General features: G+C 44.2%; 6 protein-coding genes across 9 annotated transcripts; 3 read left to right on the top strand and 3 right to left on the bottom strand.

The window, feature by feature from the left end:
* Nucleotides 1-334: 334 nt before the first annotated feature.
* On the top strand, nt 335-3,696 carry LOC100821857 (probable E3 ubiquitin-protein ligase RHY1A). Its single transcript, XM_003558494.4, has 2 exons — nt 335-770; nt 2,714-3,696. The coding sequence occupies exons 1-2, from the start codon at nt 534-536 to the stop codon at nt 3,296-3,298; spliced, it is 822 nt and encodes a 273-aa protein (XP_003558542.1). The 5' UTR covers nt 335-533; the 3' UTR covers nt 3,299-3,696.
* A 141-nt stretch (nt 3,697-3,837) lies between these two features.
* LOC100830487 (dirigent protein 8) lies at nt 3,838-5,057 on the top strand. Its single transcript, XM_003561874.4, has one exon. The coding sequence runs from the start codon at nt 4,315-4,317 to the stop codon at nt 4,885-4,887; it is 573 nt and encodes a 190-aa protein (XP_003561922.1). The 5' UTR covers nt 3,838-4,314; the 3' UTR covers nt 4,888-5,057.
* A 31-nt stretch (nt 5,058-5,088) lies between these two features.
* Nucleotides 5,089-8,375, bottom strand: LOC100821245. Of its 2 annotated transcripts, XR_730046.3 has the most exons (6): nt 7,980-8,375; nt 7,739-7,874; nt 6,560-7,213; nt 6,279-6,462; nt 5,441-5,732; nt 5,089-5,347 (listed from the first exon to the last, which is right to left on the bottom strand). XR_730046.3 is itself a non-coding variant. In XM_003558492.4 (5 exons), the coding sequence occupies exons 1-5, from the start codon at nt 8,054-8,056 to the stop codon at nt 5,704-5,706; spliced, it is 1,080 nt and encodes a 359-aa protein (XP_003558540.1). In that variant the 5' UTR covers nt 8,057-8,375; the 3' UTR covers nt 5,089-5,703. The 2 variants fall into 2 exon arrangements, 1 of the variants encoding a protein (XP_003558540.1); XM_003558492.4 differs by having other exon boundaries at nt 5,089-5,732.
* Nucleotides 8,376-9,256: 881 nt separating this feature from the next.
* On the bottom strand, nt 9,257-11,519 carry LOC100821546 (54S ribosomal protein L51, mitochondrial). Of its 2 annotated transcripts, none has more exons than XM_014899238.2 (5): nt 11,363-11,519; nt 11,143-11,266; nt 10,453-10,559; nt 9,597-9,765; nt 9,257-9,517 (listed from the first exon to the last, which is right to left on the bottom strand). In XM_014899238.2, exons 2-5 carry the CDS (start codon nt 11,220-11,222, stop codon nt 9,448-9,450), a joined length of 426 nt encoding a protein of 141 aa, XP_014754724.1. In that variant the 5' UTR covers nt 11,223-11,266; nt 11,363-11,519; the 3' UTR covers nt 9,257-9,447. The 2 variants fall into 2 exon arrangements, with proteins under 2 accessions (XP_014754724.1, XP_014754720.1); XM_014899234.2 differs by having other exon boundaries at nt 11,367-11,506.
* A 3,992-nt stretch (nt 11,520-15,511) lies between these two features.
* LOC100820949 (heavy metal-associated isoprenylated plant protein 27) lies at nt 15,512-16,400 on the top strand. The gene has a single exon (XM_003558491.4). It carries the CDS (start codon nt 15,651-15,653, stop codon nt 16,125-16,127), a length of 477 nt encoding a protein of 158 aa, XP_003558539.1. The 5' UTR covers nt 15,512-15,650; the 3' UTR covers nt 16,128-16,400.
* Nucleotides 16,401-16,832: 432 nt separating this feature from the next.
* On the bottom strand, nt 16,833-22,705 carry LOC100846754 (casein kinase II subunit alpha-2). 2 transcript variants are annotated; one of them, XR_002962396.1, is made up of 10 exons: nt 22,249-22,705; nt 20,971-21,100; nt 20,246-20,440; nt 18,676-18,833; nt 18,135-18,225; nt 17,952-18,017; nt 17,741-17,823; nt 17,572-17,635; nt 17,325-17,485; nt 16,833-17,248 (listed from the first exon to the last, which is right to left on the bottom strand). XR_002962396.1 is itself a non-coding variant. In XM_003558490.4 (10 exons), exons 1-10 carry the CDS (start codon nt 22,332-22,334, stop codon nt 17,192-17,194), a joined length of 999 nt encoding a protein of 332 aa, XP_003558538.1. In that variant the 5' UTR covers nt 22,335-22,703; the 3' UTR covers nt 16,833-17,191. The 2 variants fall into 2 exon arrangements, 1 of the variants encoding a protein (XP_003558538.1); XM_003558490.4 differs by having other exon boundaries at nt 17,417-17,485; nt 22,249-22,703.
* Nucleotides 22,706-23,469: the final 764 nt, after the last annotated feature.

The following is a 23,469-nucleotide window of genomic DNA, read 5'->3' as shown; positions in this document are numbered from 1 at the left end:
CCCCTAGATTTTGAGATACTCCAGAATGGTCGACGAAGTTTAGAAACTTAAATCCGAGCCTTTTTGACATTTCGGAGCTCCAAAGTAGACTCATTCCGGACATACTCTACTCAACTTGTTCATGTTGCACGCGGTACACCTCGGCCCTACGACTCCCCACGCAAATCGTCTACATGTGTCCATGACCTCGGAAATTTCCAATCCAACGTAGCACCGCCCAGTACTCCAGTCCACTGGTCATTGGTCAAGGTCCCCGTCTCAACCACGGCGTACGTTCCCTGGCACGCAGGCAGGCTCGCAGCTTCGCCCGCTCCTTCCCTCCTCCTATCCTGTTCCTATCCAGAGCAGAACCGGATGGATCCCAAAAGCTAAATTAAACCGGAAGAAACAAAACAACAGGGGAACGAAAAGCAAAGCAGCGCCTCCCAAATCCTTGTGTCGCGCAGGCGCTCGCGCTGCCTGCCACGCCAGTACGCCACGCCACGCGCGCCTCATCCGTGCCGAGGCGCCGGAGGAGGAGGACCCTGACGGCCATGACGAGCGCCTCGGAGCTCTTCACCGCCCGCCGGGCCCGCGCGCCCCGCCTCTCCGTCGACCCAGACCCCGACCCGGATCCGCACGCAGAGGCGCCCCAGCTGGACCCACACGGCGTCGGGGGCCGCCGCCGGCGCCGCGGGTGCCGCTCGCGCCGCCAGCTCGACGCCGCCGGGGACGTGAGGCAGCACCTCCACACCGGGCCCCCGCCCTCGCGCCGTCGCGGCTCCTACACGGTGAGAGTTCCCCCCCCTGCCTCCTCCTTCCCCACCCACCGCATCATAGGGTTACATCTCATGGTAGCTCAGGAAATGGGGAGCGGAACGGTCATTCGAGTAAAACAACTAAAATCAATAAGGGACAGATAAAGGGGCTACGCCGCTGCTAGGGGTTAGCATCTTTCAGTTTTGGTGATACTTTAGTTTCATCTCTAGCTGCGATTATGGCAAGGTGGCATTTGCAACCGCGGTTTGCTCCAGTGGCGTACCCTAGTGAATTTCTTCAAGGCTTGATCTGACATCTAATCTAAAGAGATACTTCCTCTGTTCATTTTTACAAGACATTTTGGCAACCCAAATTGACTTGCCAAAACGTCTTACAAAAGGGGAGCGGAGGAGGGAGTATTTTCTTTGCGTCCATAGATAGTTACCAATGAAATCAATGCTTGCTAAATATACAAGGCGTCATATCCTATGAATCCCACTGCCTTAATGCATCCCTGCATCTGCTGGTTTTTGGCCGATGGATGAAAATCGTAGTGTCCCGAACGCGTCCCTGGCAATTTTGTGAAAACAGACCCGCTCGGTGCCTTCAACATGGTCATATTAGCAGCAGGTTTCCCAATTACCCCCTTTGTCCCAAATCCATGCCATGATATGCGCGCCGATCCCAACCTCCTCGCTGAACCATTGGCCTCGACGGTGATTCAAGGCGTGGTTCATGGGCCAGTGAGCAGCAACCAAAGGGCAGCTGTGCTAACTCTCCTTTCTTTTCGACGGCGAGATCAAGAGCTTGTTTCCATGGCCCGGCGACACGGCCTCAACTCATCGTCCGGTTGTTGCAGGCAGCAGGGCGAGCAATCAAGTCAGGCACTTAGGCATACGGCGCCACTACGACTGAACCAATTTCTAATCAATTTGAAGAGGCATGGATTAGTACAATACATGTATAAATTACTCGTGACCCCTTTGCATGTGAACCAATTTCTAATCGATTTGAGGAGGTATGGGTCGTTGCTGCCTAGAATGGTGAAACAGTTCTCCGTGGGTCTCTGCTTCTGGGGTGTGGTCGCCGTCCACGTGGTACTCTGTATCGCCAGAATAGTTGACGGCTGCCGTCGCAAGACATGATCACTGCCATGGCCAACTGCAGCCACTGGGATGTGGTCACCGGCCGTACCCTAGACGATGGTCTGCCCCGGCCGTGTAAACCGGCTCTTTGGCGCAGTGATGTAGTAGTCATCGTCGTTGCCAACCGACTCGCCGACGGCATGTGTACCAGGATCCCGCCACAAGATGCCAGAGTTGATTTGGGGATCAGAAGATTTGTTTGCAGCAAGCCATAGTTGAGGGATTGGGGAGGGGAGCTATTAGATTCAGGGTGTGTTAGCAAAATTGCAAGGCTGACTTTGATTGGCAGCGGGCGTGTTTTTGCAAAAACATCGTGGCTGCATTACAGGTGGAGGGATTTGAATTGGATGGCTAGAGACAGACGGATGCAGGGATACACGAGGGCAGTGGGATTCATAGGATATTGCTCCAGTGGCGTACCCTAGTGAATTTCTTCAAGGCTTGATCTGACATCTAATCTAAAGAGATACTTCCTCTGTTCATTTTTACAAGACATTTTGGCAACCCAAATTGACTTACCAAAACGTCTTACAAAAGGGGAGCGGAGGAGGGAGTATTTTCTTTGCGTCCATAGATAGTTACCAATGAAATCAATGCTTGCTAAATATACAATCTACTTGATCACTCTGGAACAACTTTGGTTGTGCATTTGGGTATTTGCAATTTTGGTCAATCATGTAATTTGCGATATTTACGTAGTAAATGAAACTTCAAAACATGACCAAATTGATCCATGGCACATTTTAAGCGATCTTTGCTCTTTTTGTATACTACTCCGTATCACTTTGTGATCTAAATAAAGATCTTTGGGTTATTTCTGTTGTGTGCAGGACCGTATCTTGTCATACATTGACAGTAGCATCATTGGGGATTCTGCAGCTACAAGGAACCGACTCGACAGGCTGATGTTCAGGACAAATGAGCGGCTTCCGGGTGCTGTACTGCAAGCACAAGCACGTGTTCTAGAAAGGCTGAGAGGCGTTTCTATCGGTTCATCTGCTTCTAGGCCATCCATCACATTAGATGAATTTTCAGCTACGGATGTTTTCAGAATCATCGACTTTGGAAGCAGGGAATCACCGCACGAAGCGAACTGGCCCAGCTCATCATCTGTCCAGCTGGGTAGCGGGTCAGATGAAGAGATCCAAACCATCAGTTCAACTAGTTCCAACAGGTCACATGGACTGAGCAAGGCGGCATTCTTCCGGCTACAGATAGAGATTTTTGAGGCCAAGAAAGACGATAACAGGGAGGCTTCGCCGGAATGCTCGATTTGCCTTGATGGATTCTACGACGGAGATGAGCTGATAAGGCTGCGCTGTGGGCACAGGTTCCACTCGACTTGCTTGGAGCCATGGGTACGGAAATGCGCAGACTGCCCATACTGTCGAACAAACATACGATCACGGTCCTGATGACAAACCCTCAGTTCCGAGTTACCACTTTGAGTAGGAGTATAACCAGCCAGTAAGGTGTGTTGTAATTCACTTTGGTGTGAATGTCTGTTGCAATGCTGCTGCTAAGGTATCATCTCATCTGTTAAGTAAAGTCACATATCTGAATATCTTGTGCGGATGGAGACTGATAGTGCATAGCAGGCCCTGTTGTCTGTACATCTATGAGAATTTAGCATGAGCGGGCCTAGTCTCCGTGCGGCACTACGGACTAGAAAAAAATTATACTAGTGTGTTGTTTAGAGAGAATGTTGTACCATCATACTTCCAAATAATCCACGTACTTGCTCAAAATGGTTTGTGCCAAAAGAACATCTGATGTGGTCGTCGTTACCAATGGAGACCTTTACATGTGTAAAGATTGTTGGTGCTCAATGCTGCCATGAATGGAAACAGAGCTGGATCCTCGCGTTAGAAATCTGATTTTGCCCATCTCCGTTGGAAATGTTATCATGCCATTGTTTCCCTCGTCGTGTTTCTTGAAGTGGAAACAGCAGCACTTGCTACTGCTGCCGCACATTGACCGCCACCCTCAAGTCCAGCCCAGGCAGGCGCTGGGTGGTGGCAGGTCGGGAGTCTGGATTACTCTGGATGGTTGGTGCCTTGGTTTAACGAGTCAAGGAGGAGACACAGGCCCACCTTTTCTTCTCCTTTTGATACTTTCTCAGCCGTAGTTGGCCACTCTTTTCCGAGGAAGACCGGCAATCATCTCGCAAATGAAACAACCAAACACAGACGGAGCCTGAGGGGTCATTAATATTTACGAATCTCATTAAAGACTTCGACCAAGACCAACTAGTGATTTGCCGAATGTTTCACCAAGACTAAACCTTGACTCGCGTCGACCAACTGCTCCCACCACTTGGCACTTGGTACTCCACCATCGGTGCCCTATATATACACGGGTTTCCTAGCTCCAAATCTCCAACAACCAGGCAACAAAAACCATCGATCAACTAACTGGTCACTTGATCAGCATGGCTACTGTCACCGGATCCGCGAGCTTGCTTCTGTGCTTGATGACGATCTCCTTCGTGGCCGCAGCTGCAGCCACCCCGTCGCCCAGCAAGAAGAGCGAAGACCACGGCAAGACGCTCAGCCTGACCCTGTACCAGCACGAGACGATCAACAAGACGGCCTACATGGTTGTCGACGGCGTGGCGGGCGCCGGGGTGAGCCAGACGACGACGCCGTTCGGCACCATCTACGTGTTCCGGGACAACCTGACGGTGCACGCCGACAGGGCGTCCGCCGTGGCCGGCGTCGCGGAGGGGAGCTCCGTGACCACCAGCCTCGACGGGCTGCTGAGCCTGTCGGCCGCCAAGATCACGCTGGACCACCGCGGCCGCCGGGGCTCCGTGTCCGTCCTCGGCGGGACGCACAACACAAAGCCGGCTGACCACCCGGTTGTGGGCGGCACCGGAGACTTCGCGTACGCGCTGGGCTACGTCCGGACGTCGCCCGTGGACTTGAGGGGTTCCACGGTCACGTACAAGATGGAGCTCAGCTTGTACTGGCCCCCGTATGCCCAGTACGCTCCAACTCCGTAGTACCATCGAGTTACTCTCCGTTATATACAGGCATACAGCACGTACTTCATGATCACATACTGATACAGTGATACTGCCATCAGCAAGTATAATTATCTTTTCATGGGTGGTAAAATTTCTCAGATATGCAATCCTACAGAATCAATAAAAGCCTTTGATAGCACCTGCAACCGCGGAATTCCAGATTCGAATTTACGCTTCTAAACAAATAGAATGGCCGAGCTTGTAACTCTGCTGTTTATGTATTATTACACAGGTCAAGCAGATTCCGTTACAATTATTCTAGCATCTTCCATACATGTCACTTCACAACCTATCCCCATTGTGTCTGAAACCAATTGTGGCAGGTTCAGTAAAAAAACACACACAGAGAATTAACGACCGAACCAACTCTCAGTTAGGCCTCAAAGGCAATTGCATGATCAACATTCTACAGTCGCATTTCTGTTGCTAGCTGCACCTGCATGATACCAGTGCAGCACATCACTAATTTAAAGTTCAGAGCATACCATTAAGAAGGCGTCAACTGGTGATAGTGAGAATCGACACACACCGTCCTGTGCAGATGCAATGGTGAAGCCCACTGCTCTATATGTGAGTTGCTCCAATTTCATCCCCACTGCTCTATATGTGAGTTGCTCCAATTTCATCGGTCTTCATTCATTTCAACGTGTACTCCCAGAAACGGCGTGAGATGGTTCCCATATGTGCATGCCTCAAGCTCCTCGCTAAGCTTATAATGAAAGGCAACGAATGGTGCCTTTTTAAGCTGCTGATCTGGCCTTCCAAACCCAATAATGAGCCCTTGCAAATTTCTCACCATATTGTCCACAATACACACACAACTGGAAAGAAAGAAGAAGAAACCATAAGGTATGGGTGTATGAGATTGAGTAAGTGACAACCCTCAGAAATTGATCACTGGTTCAAGTCATTACAATATGAAATGCGAGATTCTACAAGACTGCCAGCCGGCAAAATCAACCTTTTCTTTTTGCGAACAGGCAAAAGCAACATAACTGTCCATGCAAACTACAAAGATAGCCGTAACATGTGAGCATAGGACAATTGCATAAAGTGATAAGGACACAAGGAATGTTAACAAAAAGAATGCATCGGAACTTATTTCGCCCTGATTCTGGTTGGACGAGAAAAATATTCACAGCCAACCTTGAACAGCAGTAACAGTAAATTGGTACTACAATTTGTGGTGGAATAGTGAATAGTAAACGAACTTACGACACAACAAATAAGTTAACAATCAATTATGATTATGCACAGCACATGCCTGATATATAAATTTAGACTGCAAAGTACAGTGTTAGCCTTTATTTCTGTTTGGTTGACCAATGAATACAAAAACAAAGAACAGATAGAATGAATGAACTTACATATTATGAGAACAGCAAGTGCAAACACAATTAATTGAATAGGACGCCCATATCGAATTTGATACTGTGACCTCTGAAGCCGCCTATGCAGTGCTCCAAGCCAACCATATTGTTTCTTATTGCATGTAGGCCCATCGCAAGTATTTAAGCAACCCTTGCTTTTCTCAGAGTACCCATCTAAACCCTACATAAAAAATGGCAATATAAGGTTATAAAACTAAGCTTCAAAGTGAATCATATTGAACAACGGACGTTTGCACCATTCAAGTAAGATCCTGTACCTGACTCAATTGAGAACTTCTGAGAGGGATTGCCTCTTCCACATCCTGTTTGTCCGCACGTGCCCACCTCACAGCTCCATTTTTGTACTTAATTCCTGGCTTAGATTTCAAGGCACTTGTCAGTGCACACGTTTTCACAATATGCGCTAGAGGTGCTTTGTGTGGGCCATCAGATGATTGCTCAGCAGCACCCTCCCATTCATTGGGATATGATATAGTCGACGATCCAATATCAGCATTTGCACTTACTGACCTTCTGTGCCCACGATGCATATCTTCTTTTGCTCTCATTAAACTCAAATCTGCAGAGGCAGATGAATCAATGGAGCTCTCAGCGGAAATATTTTGCCTTAGCCTTGTTGCATTGCTGCCCACTTGAATATCACCGGCAGATGGAATTGAAACAACTTTATCTTTCTGTTGAAGAGGGCTTGCAGATAGGAAAGCTGCAAGGTCATCTCGTTCATCGTCATCCAAGTGAATCCAGCTTAGTGTGCCCCTGCCTTCTGCAACATTGGATTCATTCAAGTTGTTCTCAACCTCTAATATCCGATGGCCAATTGCCTCAACAAAGTCACTATGACGTGATCTTGTATCCTTTCCTGCTGAGACAATCTCGTCGTTTGATCTAATTGCTCGCTCAAGTTCATCAAGCTAAAAGCACAAAAATCAAACACAAAATTAGCTTTAGAGTTGAAGGGCCAACTACACACAATTTTTAATACTCCCTCCGCCCCGAAAATAAGTGACTGGATTTGCAGAGGGAGTAGTATTTTACATCTAAATTTGAAGTACTAGCACATTTTTTGGACAACTTCAATTCCTAGCAAACCAACATTAGACTCGTATCACCCTAAGTCACACCCACATCAGCGTAGATGTATTTTTTACTGTATAATGACTCGTAGATGAAATAAATCCTATGTATAGGCCAATTGCATTAAAGTGGCTCACCAACCAAATAAATAAACCCGGCATGCCAAAAATGTTGATCTAAAAAAACAGCAAAAAGGCATTTCTCTCGCTAAATTATATCCCGTACTTTGAAGGAAGGAAACAATTTGGGAGACAAAACATTCGCCAGTTCACGTTGATAAACAAATCCAATTGGATCCAGGGGCCTGGATGGAACAATCCACAGCTGCGGAATGAACGATAAGAGAGAGCAAAGCAATTCACCTGCCACTTGGCGGTGCCGAGAGCAGTGCGTAGCTCGCGGCGCAGCTCCACGTCTGCGATCTCTCCGCCGACGGCCGCCGCCTGCGGATCGCCCCCGCTCCTCTCCTGCACCCATATCTTGTACACCGATTCCATCCTGCGAAAAGGCAACACGAGGGCCAGATATAGATTTCGTGAGAACCGGAAACGGAACCCAGATAAATCCAGGTGAAACTCGCAAAAAGGGAAAGGGTAACGGTACCGATCGGCGGATTCCTGGACCTCCTCGGCGGCGGTGAAGAAGGGGTCCTTCTCCCAGCGGTCGAACGACGTCGCCATGGCGAGCTGGGGCCCTGATCGGAACCGAAAACCTCGGACTAGGTTGGCGAGGGGAAGAAAACCTTTGCCCGCTGCCGGATAGAGATTGAGAAACGGGGTGGAAAATGGCTAACCCCCCTTTTCCCTTGGGTTTGCTCTTGCTCGCCGCTATTTTCCGGTGGCGGCAGGCTGGCAGTTATTATTAACTCGGGAAACGGTGAGGAAAAAAAAAAGAAAAGCTCGGGGAATGGCGCTCGCTGCTCGCGCTAGGAAGAAACGCCGCGCTGTGCTGCGTTGGGGACGTGGGCAGGGTGATGTTGCTCCGAGATGGAAGATCCGTTTAATGATGATTCATTTTAGTTGCAGCTTAGTTATACGCTGTCTCTGTGAGCATTTTGCTCGTCGTCTCCTGGCCTGACCGACGACCTCGAGGGAGTCTGGCTGGCTGCTTAGCTGATTGATTGCCTATTGGCGACGGCTGGTGCTTACCGTGTCTCCAGCTTAGCATTAGCAGGTCTTTATGTCCGCAATGTTCTTGCTTCACAGTTCAAACAGCAAGGGCAGATCGGCCATCGTCTACAGTTTTAAATTTAAAAGTTCTTTTTTTTAGAAGAAATTTAAAAGTTCTTGATGTACTGGATCTGAAACAGAATCTTTTTTCCCCCTGATAAACAAAGTTCTGAAACAGGTCTGGGGCGGCCCATCAGAATAACAGGTTTCTCTGCTAGCTTCAAGCCTTCAACTCACATATTCAGTTCCCTGTCCTCCATTTCCCTGGACGCGTCGTCGTTTTGTTATGCGTCTGATTCCCAGCTTAAACCTGCATCGCAACTCACCCATTTCCTTTGATGGGAGAATTAAACTGCCAGTTTGATAGTGCTCGTGGAGCAAAAATTCTCTTGACATCAGAAACTGTCCTTGAGAATTGAGGTCTTTACTGAAGCGTAATGGTGATATTAACTTATCTGCTTTATAACTTGATAACAACACTAGTGGCTAGTGTGCACTGCGCTAAGAGGGATTTTGCTATCTCCTCGGTAGATTTAGCGGAAAGACGTGGAGGAAAAACAAAAGAAAAAAAAAGAGAGCAGATGCCTTCAGTTTCAGTGATAAACTTGCAGAACCCGATGACTAGCAGTACTCTCTTACTCACCTGATCCTGATGCACCAGATTGGCATGCAGACTCACCACATTATATAGCTCATGACAGTTTTTATATCTATAGCTTTTCCTGTTGACGACTAGTAGAATGAAAAATATGTTCATGGCATGCACAGCCTTCCCCTTTGGGCAAATTTCATTTGCTGACAAGTTGGAGGGAGGAAACAGTCTAAGATCAGATCAGATCTGAGTGGAGACTGACAACAATAACAAGAAACCCCAAGTTTACATGTTATTATCAGATTATGGCTCAATCGAAACAAGAACATAATGAAACCTTAACCACTAAAAACGGTAGGTCTAATAGCAGCACAAAGTTCCTGCGATAGATCAAAAACAGTTCTCATAAGTGTATCATCAGGAACACAGCACCAGCTTGTCTGAGAACTTTTGACTCACATCTTCAGTTCCGTCGTCCATGTTCCCTGGACACTTGGCCGTTTCGTTACGTGTCTGGTTCTCAGCTTCACGACTTTCCTGCCCAGAGAACACCTGAGTCTACTAGCTTGCAACATGATGTCCTCAGGTGCTAAATTTCTGACACAAACCACTCTCTCGTTATGGTTTTCTGCACAAGAATAGCGTGGCATAAAGAAATACTCAAAAAGAAAGTAGCATGTAGCACGAGTTCAGAAAAAAAAAACAAGGATGGTGATGTATTGTTTGAGGAGAACAACCTCTTATAAGATTTGGCTTGGTTAGTGCAATGGAATTATCCTTGTGCAACACTACAAGTGAAAGAATTTACTAAGATCTCTGAAATGCATTCCACAGAATGTACTGAACGAACATGTTCATGTACAAAATATGTTGGATGTCTCTACATCCTAGGTGGATGTACTTGCCCTAGAGTAAGTGCACCCCTCAAACAAAACAAGCCAACAGTTCCCTTTGCAAGATTATTCATACAACGGGCACACAGTTTAACCATGTCATGCTTAAACCATGTGGATTCACTGTTTGGACGTTGAGCATATTAAATTCATCAAAAACCTAAGATATGGAAGACAAGCATGGCAAAAGTGATATGGTGCAGCAATTCCAACTAAGTATGGCAAGCGCAAACTACAGCGGTTGAACTCCAGAAGGATTTCTGCATAGGTTTGAGAGACTGCAAGAAAAATTAACGAACTATATGGATTTGGCCAATACAAGCTCAAAGATATAACTCGCTAACAGCAAGTGACATCACTACAAGTATACAGTTGGTATATAATCTTCCGATAACACTCTGAAGGTCAAAACAAGATCTTACTGTAAATGCCCTTCAAGTTGGGATGCTGGCCACGCACAAGTTCTGTCACCACCTCTAACTGGGGATTCTTTTCCTTGAAAGCTGGAAGGTGTGACGCCATAAAGGCCCTGCAATTTCAAGGAGGGCTATTGGTGACGGAGCAAGCAAATTGAAGCATCTAATTGATGAATCACTGAATTCCAACGATAAAGATATCAAGATAAGCTACATTTAAGGTGTGAAGTTATAGAACTGATGCTTGAAGTATAGTCTATCAATCCACAAGAAAGAAGACATGACTTGAATAGGACCATAATCACAGAGCTTGATCACAGCATATTCAGCAGAAGGTATAATTGCTGACCGTTCTTCTAAATAAATTCTACTCCCAACCTTTATGGAACGGAGGGAGTACCCATTTTCAGTAATGCCTGTGACTAGTGTGTTGATTTGAATTGGTCGGCGCAGTCTGTTGGTTGTGCAGAACCAATTGCGCATGGCGAAATGTGATTTGCTTCTCCCCAGATGAGTGCCGCGTGCAATTATGTGTCAGGTTTAACGAAATAGAAGAGATATTCATATGACCCCATCGAAAAATAGTTCATCAACCAACGAAAATCATATCTCCCTTATTTAAACCAACTCCGTAATCAAAGCATAACAATCAAAACGCTAGTGGCTAGTGTTATTATCAGCGTGATGACAGTTTACCTGATCCCCTTGCTGCTCCCTCCCCAGTCGCAGTAGTTCACCACGAGCTTCTGCAGCTGCCAAACTCCCCTCAGCGCCATCCTGTCGCCCTCGGGATCAATCCAAGCAGCAAGCAGGGCCGGATCTAGATGGTGAAAGTTATGACGGGGAACTAAAGGGTTCGTGGCCTCGAGGGGTGATGGGAGGTCGGGACCGAGAGAATCGAATGGGAGATAGATACCTACGGTGGAGGAGACGAGGCAGGGGTCTGCTGCGCCCGGCAGCGGGATGGGGACGGAGGGGTGGCGGCGCTCGCGCGAGGAGGAAGATGAGGGACGGAGCGAGGGGGAGCGTGGCGCTCGGCACCCGGATGGGCCAAAATATAGGTGGCCAACGGCCCATCAAGGTCCTCAGGCCTAAGGTAGAAAAAAAATAAAAAAAATGTTAGATTTGGGTCAAAACTGGTTGAGTTAACGGGCCAAATGTAAAAACGAGTTGAGTTGGATCAGAATTGAAAAGTTTAATGACCAAATTTATTAATCCTAAAAAAGAAAAATAAATAAACGGTTCGTGCCCGGCCTGGCCGGAGGGCCTGAGGTGAAGCCCCGACACGGCAAAGGTGGGGCCTCGGGCTGGCCCGGCCCAATTATTATATACACATACATTTATTATTTTATACCATTGTTAATATCACAATATCTTTGCTGAGAATAGTCTCGTTTGCTATGTCACATATCTACTTGATCTTTTTTTGTGTGTAAGTACGGAGATGTTTCTAGAATAAAACATATAACTAAAGATTAACAGTTATAAAAACCTAAGTTGACAATACATATCTATTTGTTACAGCCTTGTATGAAACATTACATTACCAAAGATACGTAACACAAAGATCATCACAAACATGCATTCAGATTTTGGTGAGGTATTTACAAAAAATATAACTCTATATTTTGCTAGTCATCTGTATTCCTATGAGACTTATTGTAGCCGCCTTGTTATGAGCACTCGTAAATATTAAATTGATTTCCAAAATCAATACAAATTCACCTATTCTCAATTCATTTTGCTAGGTCAAATCTGTTTATTTCCATTCTATTTTTGAGCAGTATTTAGTATACCATTTTCCGTGCTAATTTCTGCTCCCTCGTGCTGCGAACACGGGAGAGGCGAGGCTGTTTTTGCATTTGTGCTCGTCTGTGCCGAGGCATTTGTGTGTCTGCTTCATGTAGTAGGTTCAGGTTTCCGGTGTTACTGACAGTTTTAAAAGTTTATAGTTATTTGTTTAATCTTCCTTGGAGCTCTTCTTTTGAATAGCAAAAAAGACTAGCCCACTTATCAGTTCATGGAAGGATCTAGAGATATTTTGTACTTCGCATCCTATAAGGTTCTAAAAGGCTCATTAGATATCTTTCCTTTGTTAAACAAAACTGGCCTATGTGTAGTTTAGTCCTGTTATTTCTTACAGTGGCCAACCTGAACCCTTTGTCTAACTCTCTATCTCCGTGTTCTTTTTTGAACTTACATAGGCCAGTTTTGATTCAGAATTTGCAATTTTTAATTCTGACCCTCTTATGTTTTTAAACTTACACGGATGGGTTAGGATGGGGGTGCTGGTGTGTGTGTTTTGGTTTATTTGCAGCGGCGGGGATGATGGGGTAGGATGAGGTTTGTTGGTTTATGTGGCTCGTATCCATGTTATTGTTGTCGTTGTATCATGTCTTTATATACTCTTTCCTCTCTTTTTTGCGCGTCCTTAATTGCATTGATAAAAACAGGTGTAATTTCCGTGTAATGCAGGTGCAATCCACTTTTTTGCACTCCCGGGCAACACTAATTGCATGCTTAATAAAAGGTGTAATTCTAGCTTCTAGTAAGTGCAAACACCTTTATTTTGTTGGTTGATGGATATATGAGTTGTGCTTGTACATTCCTAGCTCTTCACGCACTAGCAGTCTTCGTGCAGTGCATTCATTTTCTGATTCTGAGTTGGTGTTGTGGTTGAACCACTGAAGTAGCAGCGTGCCTGAATCATGTGAGCGTAATTGAGTAATGACTCAAGCGCCCTGTGTACTGCTCATTTGTTCATTGAGAACCAGCACTGATGGATTTCTTATTCAGCACCGAGGACTTGTAAAGTAATGTATACAACATACATCATCTTAGCTTGCTGAGGACCTGGAGCTGTACTTATGTTTGACCATTTGGCCTTGGAATACCCATCTGGTGAGCTCCACCTTTTCGTTCTGGTGTTCTCCAATGGTTAGTGTGGTTCATTTGCTCGCTTTTCACCCCTTATTTTTTCCTTTGTGAGTGAACACAGGGAGAGGTGAGGCGATTTTGGCATATGTTCTCGTCGGCAGCGAGCTTAGTTGATCCACGTGGTGAGTTTCTCCGGGCGAAATGATTGTTGTAGTTTGCTTAATCGCAATTTTTTGACTTTGATTTTGCTTTTTTTTTTATGTTTGGGGGGGGGGGGGATTTGTTGAGGCGAAGGCAACAGAGGCAGGCGTTTTCGTTCTCATCTCATCGACGACGTAGTTACTGCACCTCTTGTGGTCAATCGTTCATTTACTCTCACCAGCGACGGTTTGTGGCCGGTGGGCTAGGCTTTTGTGTGCTCGTATTTGTGATGTCGCATGAGCCATGACAACAAATACTGTAGTATTGAGTTCTAACTGGGAAGCGTTCATTCCCTGTGTATGATTGTTTGAGTGGGTGTTTGATTTGGTGGTGCTTGTGTTTTCTCAGAGTTATGAATGTTGCATTTCAAGGTCTACTTGTTGTACTAAGGTATTTAGATTCATATGCAACAGTTTAGGTTTCCCAATTGCACTGCCATTTTAATTTAATTGCCCTACTATAACTTTTGCAATTCCAATTATACCTAATTGTAATTTACATTTTTGGGGTCCCAGTTATACTGTTGATCATAAGTGTTTAAATTCTAATTGCAACCCAGATATATGCAATTGCTGATTTTTATGAACAAATTGCAGCTCATTCATTTTGCAATTTGTAGATCCCCTGGTTGTAATTGCAAATAAGCTTTTTTTTCCTTCTGTTTTAGATCCCCATAGCAGGTCTCAGGATCTCATTTTTCTGTATAGAAGCCCATTATATATGGGTCCTTTCTATAGACGCAAAGCTCTTCATTTGAAAACAATAAGTCCAGGTCTAATTCTTAGTGTTAGTTTTTAGATAGAATGCATCTGGTTTGCTAGTTATTAACGTTTTCGATCTTATAACAGAAATTTTCAGAACCAAACACATCTAGTCTTAGGACATATAAAACGGGGAGATGTTTGTTTGTGTACGGGAGCCGGAGTTCGCGACCTCAATTGACTTCCGCGTCGACACTGGTGGACGTTTGGCAACAATTGGTTCAAGCTTAGAGAAAGGAGAAAGCCATGTTCAAGAAAAATGAGCTCATCTCTGTTCTCGTCTAGAAGGAAATGACACGCTTAGTAGTTTGTGTCAAGAAGATTTAAGTTATCTTGTTATCTGACTATCGGAGGTATTATTATCATGTATGTAAGAATATATGTTACCCTATATGTCACACTACTAGTTATGTACCTCTTTAATTTTTTTTTTGCTGATACTATTGTTTACTAGCTGAACTATTTTTTTGATGTTGTTACTTCTGTTCTTTGATGTTGTGATTGGAATGGTGTCTGTCAGGTGTATTCCTTGTTATTTTGTGTGATTATTTGTTGTTTTGTGTGTTGGTTAAAAACTGAGCTGACTAGTTTGTACACACAAACCAGGCACCTGGTTTCAAAAGAATTCTCAGGTGACTGTTTTTTGCCACAAAACCAGGCGCCTGGAATCAAAAGCAAAAACAGGTGACTGGCCTATAGACAGACCCATGATTGACGGAGCATATACTTATGTTTAAAAAGAGATGGAGCATATCCTTCCAGGCAGAGCAACGACGGCATACAGAGGAAATGGATGGTTGTGCTAGCTTGCTGTAGTTTGTCCGAGCATATATTCGATCCCTTGTTCCGTACAAAGGCAGTCCTGTACGTAGACTGAGTCCATGTATCATGTATGGCCAGGAGCCACGCCGACTGGTCGACCGAGAAGTCGGCTCGATTTTTAGGCAAGATCGCGACTTGGCGGTCAGCAGTCAGTTGCGGACACATTAGCATGTCGACTCCCTCGCGCCGAAAGTCGAAGCAAGAGAAGACGAAAATATATGTATGCGTCATGTGTGGCCAACCATCAGTCAGTCACGCCGAGAGTAGCAATCCAAGTTGCATTCGTGTTCGTGTTTGGCGCCCCATCCCATTCCAGGCGACGTGGCAGCCACCGGGCAACACAGAGATCCCGACGGGTCCAGAGAGAGCACTGAATCCCGAGCCGTATCATCTTCTCACAGTCACACGCACGCACCTTCGCGTACGTGTCGCCTTCGCTCTCGATTGCCCGCCCAACCGCGTGCCGCCTATATCTCCTTCCGCCGGCCCCTCTGCTAGAATCCCCGATAACATTTCTTCACAGCCCCGAGTGCCTTGCTCGAGATGGGGATCCTGGACGAGCTGTCGGAGATGTGCCTGTGCCCGGGGATCCGCCCGCGGCGTCGGCTGAAGAAGCGGAAGCAGATGACGACGGTGGAGATGAAGGTCCGGATCGACTGCGAAGGGTGCGAGCGGAAGATCCGGAAGGCGGTGGAGTCGATGGAAGGGGTGACGGGGGTGGAGGTGGTGCCGAAGCAGAACAAGGTGGCCGTCACGGGCTACGTGGACCCGGCCAAGGTGATGCGCCGGGTGGCATACAAGACCGGCAAGCGTGTGGAGCCCTGGCCCTACGTGCCCTACGACGTCGTGGCGCACCCGTACGCCCCGGGGGCCTACGACAAGAAGGCGCCGCCAGGGTACGTCCGCAACGTCGTCTCCGACCCCAACGCCGCGCCGCTGGCGAGAGCGTCGTCCACCGAGGTTAAGTATACCTCCGCCTTCTCTGATGAGAACCCCAACGCCGCTTGTACCATCATGTAGATTGTAGAGAGAGAGCTTTGTGCTAAGCTAGTTTCAACTTGCTGTATGTGTGTATGTACTCGGTCCGTCGTCCGAGAGAAGGTGTAAATTATTGATATCCAACTTTGGGAGAGGATCCTCATGGTCTTCCTCTTCCCCCTCTACTCTGCACTCTTCTATGTATTTCGATCGTGTGTAGTGTGTTGTGTATACAGGGTAAGTTGTATATATCCATATTGTTTGATGATGTGGTTATATCCAAGTAAGTAGAGTTGGAGATGGATGCCACGCTGAGCCAAGTTCCTCGTGAAATTTAAAGATCTTGAGCGGCTATATCATATAGCGCCTACATGTGTGGACGCAAGTATGTACTTTGTGTTGTGTGACGGCGGCGTTAGTGTGGTGTCGTAAATACACGTTCTTGTAATATGATAATGTCATTTGCAACAACTGCTAAAAAAATCACGCGACCATCAAGAAATGTCTACAACAGATTGCTATATGATCTGATCGAGAAGGTTAACGAATTCTAATCGTAACAAAAACATATTGGACGACCAGGCACGAGCAATAACGGCATATATAGAATGAATGAATGTTGTATTGGATTGCATCAGAAACTACCATGCAATTACTTTGTCACTCACCGGAGCAAACCGCTGCACCACCATTTACTCCACCCAAGAGCCGCCGGAGTCCGGAAGCACCACAAAACGCATGCAAGCATTGATTACTAGACATGATACTACTGAAAGTGATAGCCCATTTGTTTGCCATTTCTGGATGACGTGGTGGACTCCTACAATATCCGACCTCGTTAGTTTCGAGTATCTTGGCAATTCATAGCGTATCTGCTTTATAGACTTCCGGTAAACTTTCAAGTCTACTACAAAAACAAACTTTCAATTTCTAAAATTCAAACATAGTACTCAGCGCTCAGCGTGTCAGAGAAGAGCATGTAAGCATCCGTTCCAGTTATCAACCCTTGGAATGTGTCGACGATAGATCGCTCCAAATCTGCAACACACTGACCATATTCCAGCACTCCAGCTCAACACCATCAGATTGTTTTTCTATTCCACTGTCTACGACCTCGGCCTGCTGTTTTCTGCTGCCCTAACCTGTTGAAAGTAGACATGCGCCTGCAGGGAATCAAAAGACCTGTTATACATTTTCAAGGATAGCAAAACCGAATAATTATAGACACCGTTCAGTGACCTGACTCCAGGGCAACAAGTTGCACTGTTTGCAATGTACATGGTCAACCAATACCGTCTCATCTTTTAAATGAATAGCTGACATGAACCTACCATAGCTTCACGGGCTGTAAGCCTGTCTTGATGGTCATAGCGAAGAAGTCTATCGAGAAAATCAATTGCCTGCATGTGGTTATTGCAGCAATTAGTCCAGAAGAGAAAAATGACAAGACTTTGATTCGTTTTGTACGAATATACAAAAATATAACCTCTGCGGAGACGAGATGCCTATTATCAGCACTGACGAACTTAGACCAAGGTTTCTTGCTATGCCTGTGTTTAAGCAACAACATACATGTGAAGCAAAACTTTGTGATTTCCAGATGGAAAATGTGATCCAAAGTGTCACCATAGGAAAAAGATATTCATGTGACTTACCTCCCAAGCAGTGCCTCAAGCTGAGGATCAAGCACAATTCTGTATTTACTCAAATAAGCATTAAATTGATCAGTACCTAGCACCTGATCAGAAATATAAAAAGGTTTCAATTGCTGCCAAAAGTGAAAAAAACTATATACGTACACAAAATCAGCACGCGTGCACACGCCTATGTGAGAACACAAAGATCATTGTGACTGACAATATTAACCTTGGCTATCTTGACAAGCTGATCATGGTTATCATGGCCATAGAAGAATGGTTCCTTGCGGAATATCTGCGTGCAAAAAAAATCCCAACTAAGGCCTAATTATACAATATAATTGAATAGTATACAGAACAAGTCACTGTGTATTTCATCATACAGCTTTCAAATCATAGAAATGGAACGCACCATTCCAGCAAACATACAACCAAGGCTCCACATGTCCAAAGAGTAATCGTACCCTTGGAAGTCAACCAGCAATTCAGGCCCTTTAAAATACCTGAATGAACAAAAACTGATAACATACCTGTACAGATATAAGGGCCCATATAGCTGTCTCCTGTCTAAGTCTGATAAAGTTCCTCTAACCTCAGTATAGAAATATGCATAACTCTAATCCATAAAAACAACAAATTTAACATATGATGATTTTGATTAATTAAAAAAGGATTCAAAATCTGAAAACAAACAACTATTCTGCAACATTAAGTATAACTGTATAAGTGTACCACAGAACTTCCAAAAACAAGGTAATGTTGGATGTCAGAAAGATTTTGTTTACTTCATATGTTTCTAATAAAAAAATAACATCCTTCAATAGAAACTTGGAACCGATACAAGGAACTAATATTAAAACCAAGCAATGTATAAATATAGTTACACTGGAAACTTGCATCTGTTCTCACCATCAATGAACAGACCTACATAATTTTATATGTTACCAACTTACCTTGAAGCAACACGAACATTGTACTCCTTCTCAGGAAAGTAAAACTCAGCAAGTCCCCAATCAATTAAGCGAAGCTTGCGAAGCTCATGGTCAATCATAACATTATGAGGCTTGACATCACGATGCATAATACCTTGCGAGTGGCAGTAATCTAATGCCTGAAATGTGAGCAGACTGGTAATCATTAAAATAACAAGATAATGGGAGATTAGATATGAATTCCTAGGTAAGAAATCCATCAAAAGATCAAGTAAATATTGAAGGCCATAGGACTAACAAAGTCCGGAACATTAGTGAATAACTAACCAAACAAAATAAATAATGGGCGATCACGTAGTTCGAACATATTAAACTCAGTTTCATTTAATAGTAGAAAAATGAGGCAGTTATATTACCATATTCCAACAAGAAACAGCTTTTGATTACATATTCAAAAATGAAAACAACATTACATGATCAACGATCATATTGAACATGTGAAAGGTTACAAAATTATGCCTAACACAATTCACTGGGTTTGCTTATGTACTTTCACTGCAACAAGTCTTCTGCTCGAAGCAACTGAAGATAGCCTCCATTTATTTTAATCAAATCTGACATTGCAAATTTCAATGCCACAATAAGCTAAGTTGTACAAAAAAATTGGTTTAGCACATCTGCAACGAAGAACGTAACGATCCAGAATTTTGGAGCGTAAAACATGCTAGACGCATGCAGGAAATAAGTTATACTGTTGCATTCAGCCCCAAAATCAAAATACTAACCATCTAGTCTCCTTTTTTAGAGGACGTGAAGGAGGTCTTGTACATCTAATCATTAAGCAGAGAAGCAAATAATTTATAGGAGTACAGCCACGGAGGCCTTTTTCGTCCAAATAAAAGGAAAAACTCCAACACCAAACCTAGCAACAGAGCAACACTTACTAACATCTACTTAGTATATCACAAGAAAGATCATGCAATCAGTGACGATCCAGTGCACCAAGCGCTCCTCCACTTTTAAGGCATCAAACACCCATGACAGATCATGGACATGTCCCTGGGAGAACCTGCTATCCCGCTCAAACCAAGCCACCCAACTGGCGAGGATAAGAGATTAGCCATTCAGTCTCACAGCATTATACTTTACCATGCTAGACACTACTTGATCATCTTACAGTTTACTGCATATTCTTTTGTGCTCCTCAATCCTACCTGCAGTGTTTCAGTACACCATGAACATATGCAGAATCTATCCACCATCATGAATGAACATTGAGCTAATACAACTTGTAACAACCGAGAAGCACAACTCATAAGCTTGCCACAAAATACACACTTGGGTCAGCCTCTCAAACGCATATGCATGCCAAACACTTGAAGGTATCATTGTGAAGGTATCATTGGTGTACTGAAATCACAAGTACTGTGACTGCAGAGTTATTGCAGCAAAATGCATTACGGGGAAGGTTTAGCTCAAAACAGTGTCAGATGTGTACAACAACACCCAAATATTGACAAATCTATTCACTAAAGTGATAAAGATTCAGAACTTCAACCAATTACTAAAATAAAAAATCAGATGGTGCTACCTTGAGAAGTTCATAAATATAGAACCGGACGTCATAATCTGTAAATGTTGGATAAAGAACTTTGAAATCTGTGCTGTCTACATATTCGAATACCAAACTTGGAGTTTTGGATTGCTGATCTCTCACAATATTGAGAAGCTTAATAATATTTGGACCGCCACAAAGGTTCTGAAGAATCTTGATTTCCCTCTTTATCTGCAAAGGTAGACAAACAAATCACATATTTGGATAGACATACAACACCTATAAGCACAATAGTAAATATAGGAAAAAAAAGTTGGAAGTTGAATACAGTAGAAGGTGAACAGCTAATAAACACGCAAGACTAATAACATGCATAATTCTTGTCGAAATATTACATGTATCTAGACGCATTTTAGGAATAGATTCATCCATTTTTGGGCAAATTTGAGACAAGAATTATGGAACGGAGGGAGTAGTCAGCACAAAATGGCACCAAGATTAAATAACCCAACTGATGCTAAACTGGTCTCTAACAGTAACAAAACTAGAAAGTTTCAAAATGGATAATCACATGATCTGATGCAGATCAACTTATCGGATTTAAAAGCATTAAGAGACATAAGATCTCTTTCCCAGCTTCTTACTTGTACCCATCACCTACCAAGGATGCACCCATCATATTCCACCAAGTATGGATGTCATCAGCTGGGATATAATAGCAGACCATCAAAAGGTTCTAATTTCAAAGTAAATAAGGGTACCTTCTTTTTCTTAACAGGCTTGAGGATTTTAATGACACAACGCTCATCATTTGTTACATTAATTCCTTCAAATACTTCACTGTATTTCCCTCTGCCTACTTTCCGCACAACCTCGTAATCATCCTGCTCACTGAGTATGGAAAAACAGCATCAGTTGATAATCGTACATAGCTAAAAGAAACTGAAAGTAACTGATTTTTACTCCAAAATTCACAAAGGTACTCAATAGTCATCAATCAAAATACAGGTAGACATAAGAAGATTTGCTAACCGTGATAACAACTGAGAGTCACATAAGTACTGATTAAACACCTATACTACTTACAAAAGTACAAGTTAGGGCTTCACGCAGTTCATCCTAGCCATCCACTGGAGGCTAAGACTTAAGTTGAGCTCCTGAAATTTTATCTTAATTTCACAACTAATAACCCTTTCCACTAGGGTCTGTTAACATTGAAGGACTTAATTTATATGTGCATTAATATTAAAGCGCTGTGCATTTTCTCAGTAATTATAAAGTTTGATGACCGTGTACTATGATCAACACACTCTGTAGTTTCTAAATTCTACATGGTTATAAAAAAATTGTCATTGCATTGCTCGTGCACAATCACTAGTTTGAAAGAAATTAGGCATTTTGGTTGGGCCAGCTACATTCTGTTTTACTAAAACTAACCTTCAGCATACAGTGAGATTAAATGGTCCCACTCAATGAGCCTTTTTGAAGTCATTTGAGTACTTTATTATACAGTTCTCTGAATTCAATAGTTCGTTCAATGAGCCATTTTGCAGGTAGTTTTGGTATTTTAATATTCAGTTCACTAAAATGTATACCGATCAACACAAATTTGTGTATGTTATTTCTCTAACAAGAACAACAGTTGACGCAACAAATATAGTCAGAAGACGTGACATGGTGACATACTCATCAGCAGTACTCAAGAACAATGCCATTTCCTGAACTCTTCCATACCTCACAAGTGCAATTAGGAAAAACCTTAGCAACTAATTCTGTCAGAACTCAAACAATCAGAAAAGTACAAGGAAATTGTATGATCATGACCCGATGGCCAAAGGTTTTTCAAATCGAATATGTAGTCCTACAAACCAGAGTTCGCCATATACATCGTATAACGTTCCACCCATCCAGTTCGCTCCAATCTATCCCCAAATCATATACAGAACAAAGCATCGGATATATCCCCAAATTTTCAGATGCGATCCTCCCGCATAATCAAGCATGAAAGAAAAACAGGAGCAGAGTAAGGCGTCAGTTACCCCCATTGGACGGCGAGGGCCTCGTAGTCCCAGTACTCCCTTGGGCGGTGCACGTTCACGTCGGCGTAGACGCGGGCCGTCGACATGACCGCCGCCGCGAAGCGGGAGCGGGGCAGGGAGCCCGCGTGCGCCGCCGCCCCCGCCGCAGCCGCCGCGAGGGCCGCGACGGTGCCTGTGGCGAGGGAGCCGACGGTGGCGAGGAGGGAGGGGAGTATGGTGGCTGGCGGCGGCGGGCTCGGATTAATTTTTCTCAATAATTTCTTCGCCCGTGCGTGGGTTGGGGATTCGTCGTGTCTATCGGGATGGGGACGGGATTATATAATGGCGTGGCGGCGGGAGCATCGCCGGCTTGCCGCTGGTGGAGGTGTGCGTCGTGCCGGCCTCCGCCCTCTCGCACGCCGGTTAAACTTGGTGTTTTGATCGTGACGGTGAGATGACGTTGAATCTGGATCAGAAAAATACGGCTAGATAATCGAGTTTATCGGTTGCAGAAATTGGGTCGAACCTCGGTCAGGTCAGGGGAAATACAGCCACAGTCGGAATTTCTGACCACTCGATGTGCTTGACCGTTATTGCTTTAAATAGCTCCGGCGTTTGATTTAGTTTAGAACCAGCAATAGCTCCACTAATTTTGTTTTAAATTTTGTTTTAGTAAAACAAAATTTAAATAAATATACTATAGCTTGCCGTTTATGTGCATCAAATATCATAGTTACGCCATTAATCATGGGAAGTGGCCACTTGGGCATGCATGCTAGTTTTTTTTGTGTGTGGAATGTTTCGCGTGTAGATTGACGGGATAGATCTGTAGAAGAGTTGATTTGATATTCGTCACGAATTCTTGCATATTCGATATGTATTACTGCAATTCTTATGGTTCCAAAAATGCAAATGCAATGGCATATTTTGACTCATTGTAGTGGCATTTTTTAAAAAAGTCTATAAATGTACCATGTATTTTTTGAAAGATAAGAATGGTGATGACATTTTTCGAATACACATAGCGACATGCTCACTCCGTTCAAAAATGTTGTGTGTATAAATTATGTGTTAATATGAATATATATGGATGTAACCAAGATAGTATGAAAAAATATATTACAATGAATCTAATGATCTTCATTTGACTCAATGGATGTTGATATCGTTTGTCGTATTGTTGGAAAAATTCAACAGTCAACCAAAATTATACACCTTACATTTTGAAACGCAGTGAGTATG

Source organism: Brachypodium distachyon, chromosome 1, assembly GCF_000005505.3.
Source record: "Brachypodium distachyon strain Bd21 chromosome 1, Brachypodium_distachyon_v3.0, whole genome shotgun sequence".
In the NCBI taxonomy this organism is placed as follows: domain Eukaryota; kingdom Viridiplantae; phylum Streptophyta; class Magnoliopsida; order Poales; family Poaceae; genus Brachypodium; species Brachypodium distachyon.
The sequence above is the reverse complement of the archived record's forward strand: the minus strand, read 5'-3'. Positions and strand labels throughout refer to the sequence as shown.

Bases quoted from the DNA above. Each gene is read 5' to 3' on its own strand.
- LOC100821857 (XM_003558494.4), top strand. From the start codon at position 534: ATGACGAGCGCCTCGGAGCTCTTCACCGCCCGCCGGGCCCGCGCGCCC. The intron at 771-2,713 runs GTGAGAGTTCCC...TGTTGTGTGCAG, and splicing joins GCCGTCGCGGCTCCTACACG to GACCGTATCTTGTCATACAT.
- LOC100830487 (XM_003561874.4), top strand. From the start codon at position 4,315: ATGGCTACTGTCACCGGATCCGCGAGCTTGCTTCTGTGCTTGATGACG.
- LOC100821245 (XM_003558492.4), bottom strand. From the start codon at position 8,056: ATGGCGACGTCGTTCGACCGCTGGGAGAAGGACCCCTTCTTCACCGCC. The intron at 7,214-7,738 runs GTGAATTGCTTT...TTGTGCTTTTAG, and splicing joins TCGGCACCGCCAAGTGGCAG to CTTGATGAACTTGAGCGAGC. The intron at 6,463-6,559 runs GTACAGGATCTT...TTTTTTATGTAG, and splicing joins GAAGTTCTCAATTGAGTCAG to GGTTTAGATGGGTACTCTGA.
- LOC100821546 (XM_014899238.2), bottom strand. From the start codon at position 11,222: ATGGCGCTGAGGGGAGTTTGGCAGCTGCAGAAGCTCGTGGTGAACTAC. The intron at 9,766-10,452 runs GTAAGATCTTGT...ATTCTTGTGCAG, and splicing joins CAACTTGAAGGGCATTTACA to AAAACCATAACGAGAGAGTG. The intron at 9,518-9,596 runs GTGAGTCAAAAG...GATCTATCGCAG, and splicing joins TGGACGACGGAACTGAAGAT to GAACTTTGTGCTGCTATTAG.
- LOC100820949 (XM_003558491.4), top strand. From the start codon at position 15,651: ATGGGGATCCTGGACGAGCTGTCGGAGATGTGCCTGTGCCCGGGGATC.
- LOC100846754 (XM_003558490.4), bottom strand. From the start codon at position 22,334: ATGTCGACGGCCCGCGTCTACGCCGACGTGAACGTGCACCGCCCAAGG. The intron at 21,101-22,248 runs GTAACTGACGCC...TTCCATACTCAG, and splicing joins GCCCTCGCCGTCCAATGGGG to TGAGCAGGATGATTACGAGG. The intron at 18,834-20,245 runs GTAGCACCATCT...CTCACATTTCAG, and splicing joins ATATTTATGAACTTCTCAAG to GCATTAGATTACTGCCACTC.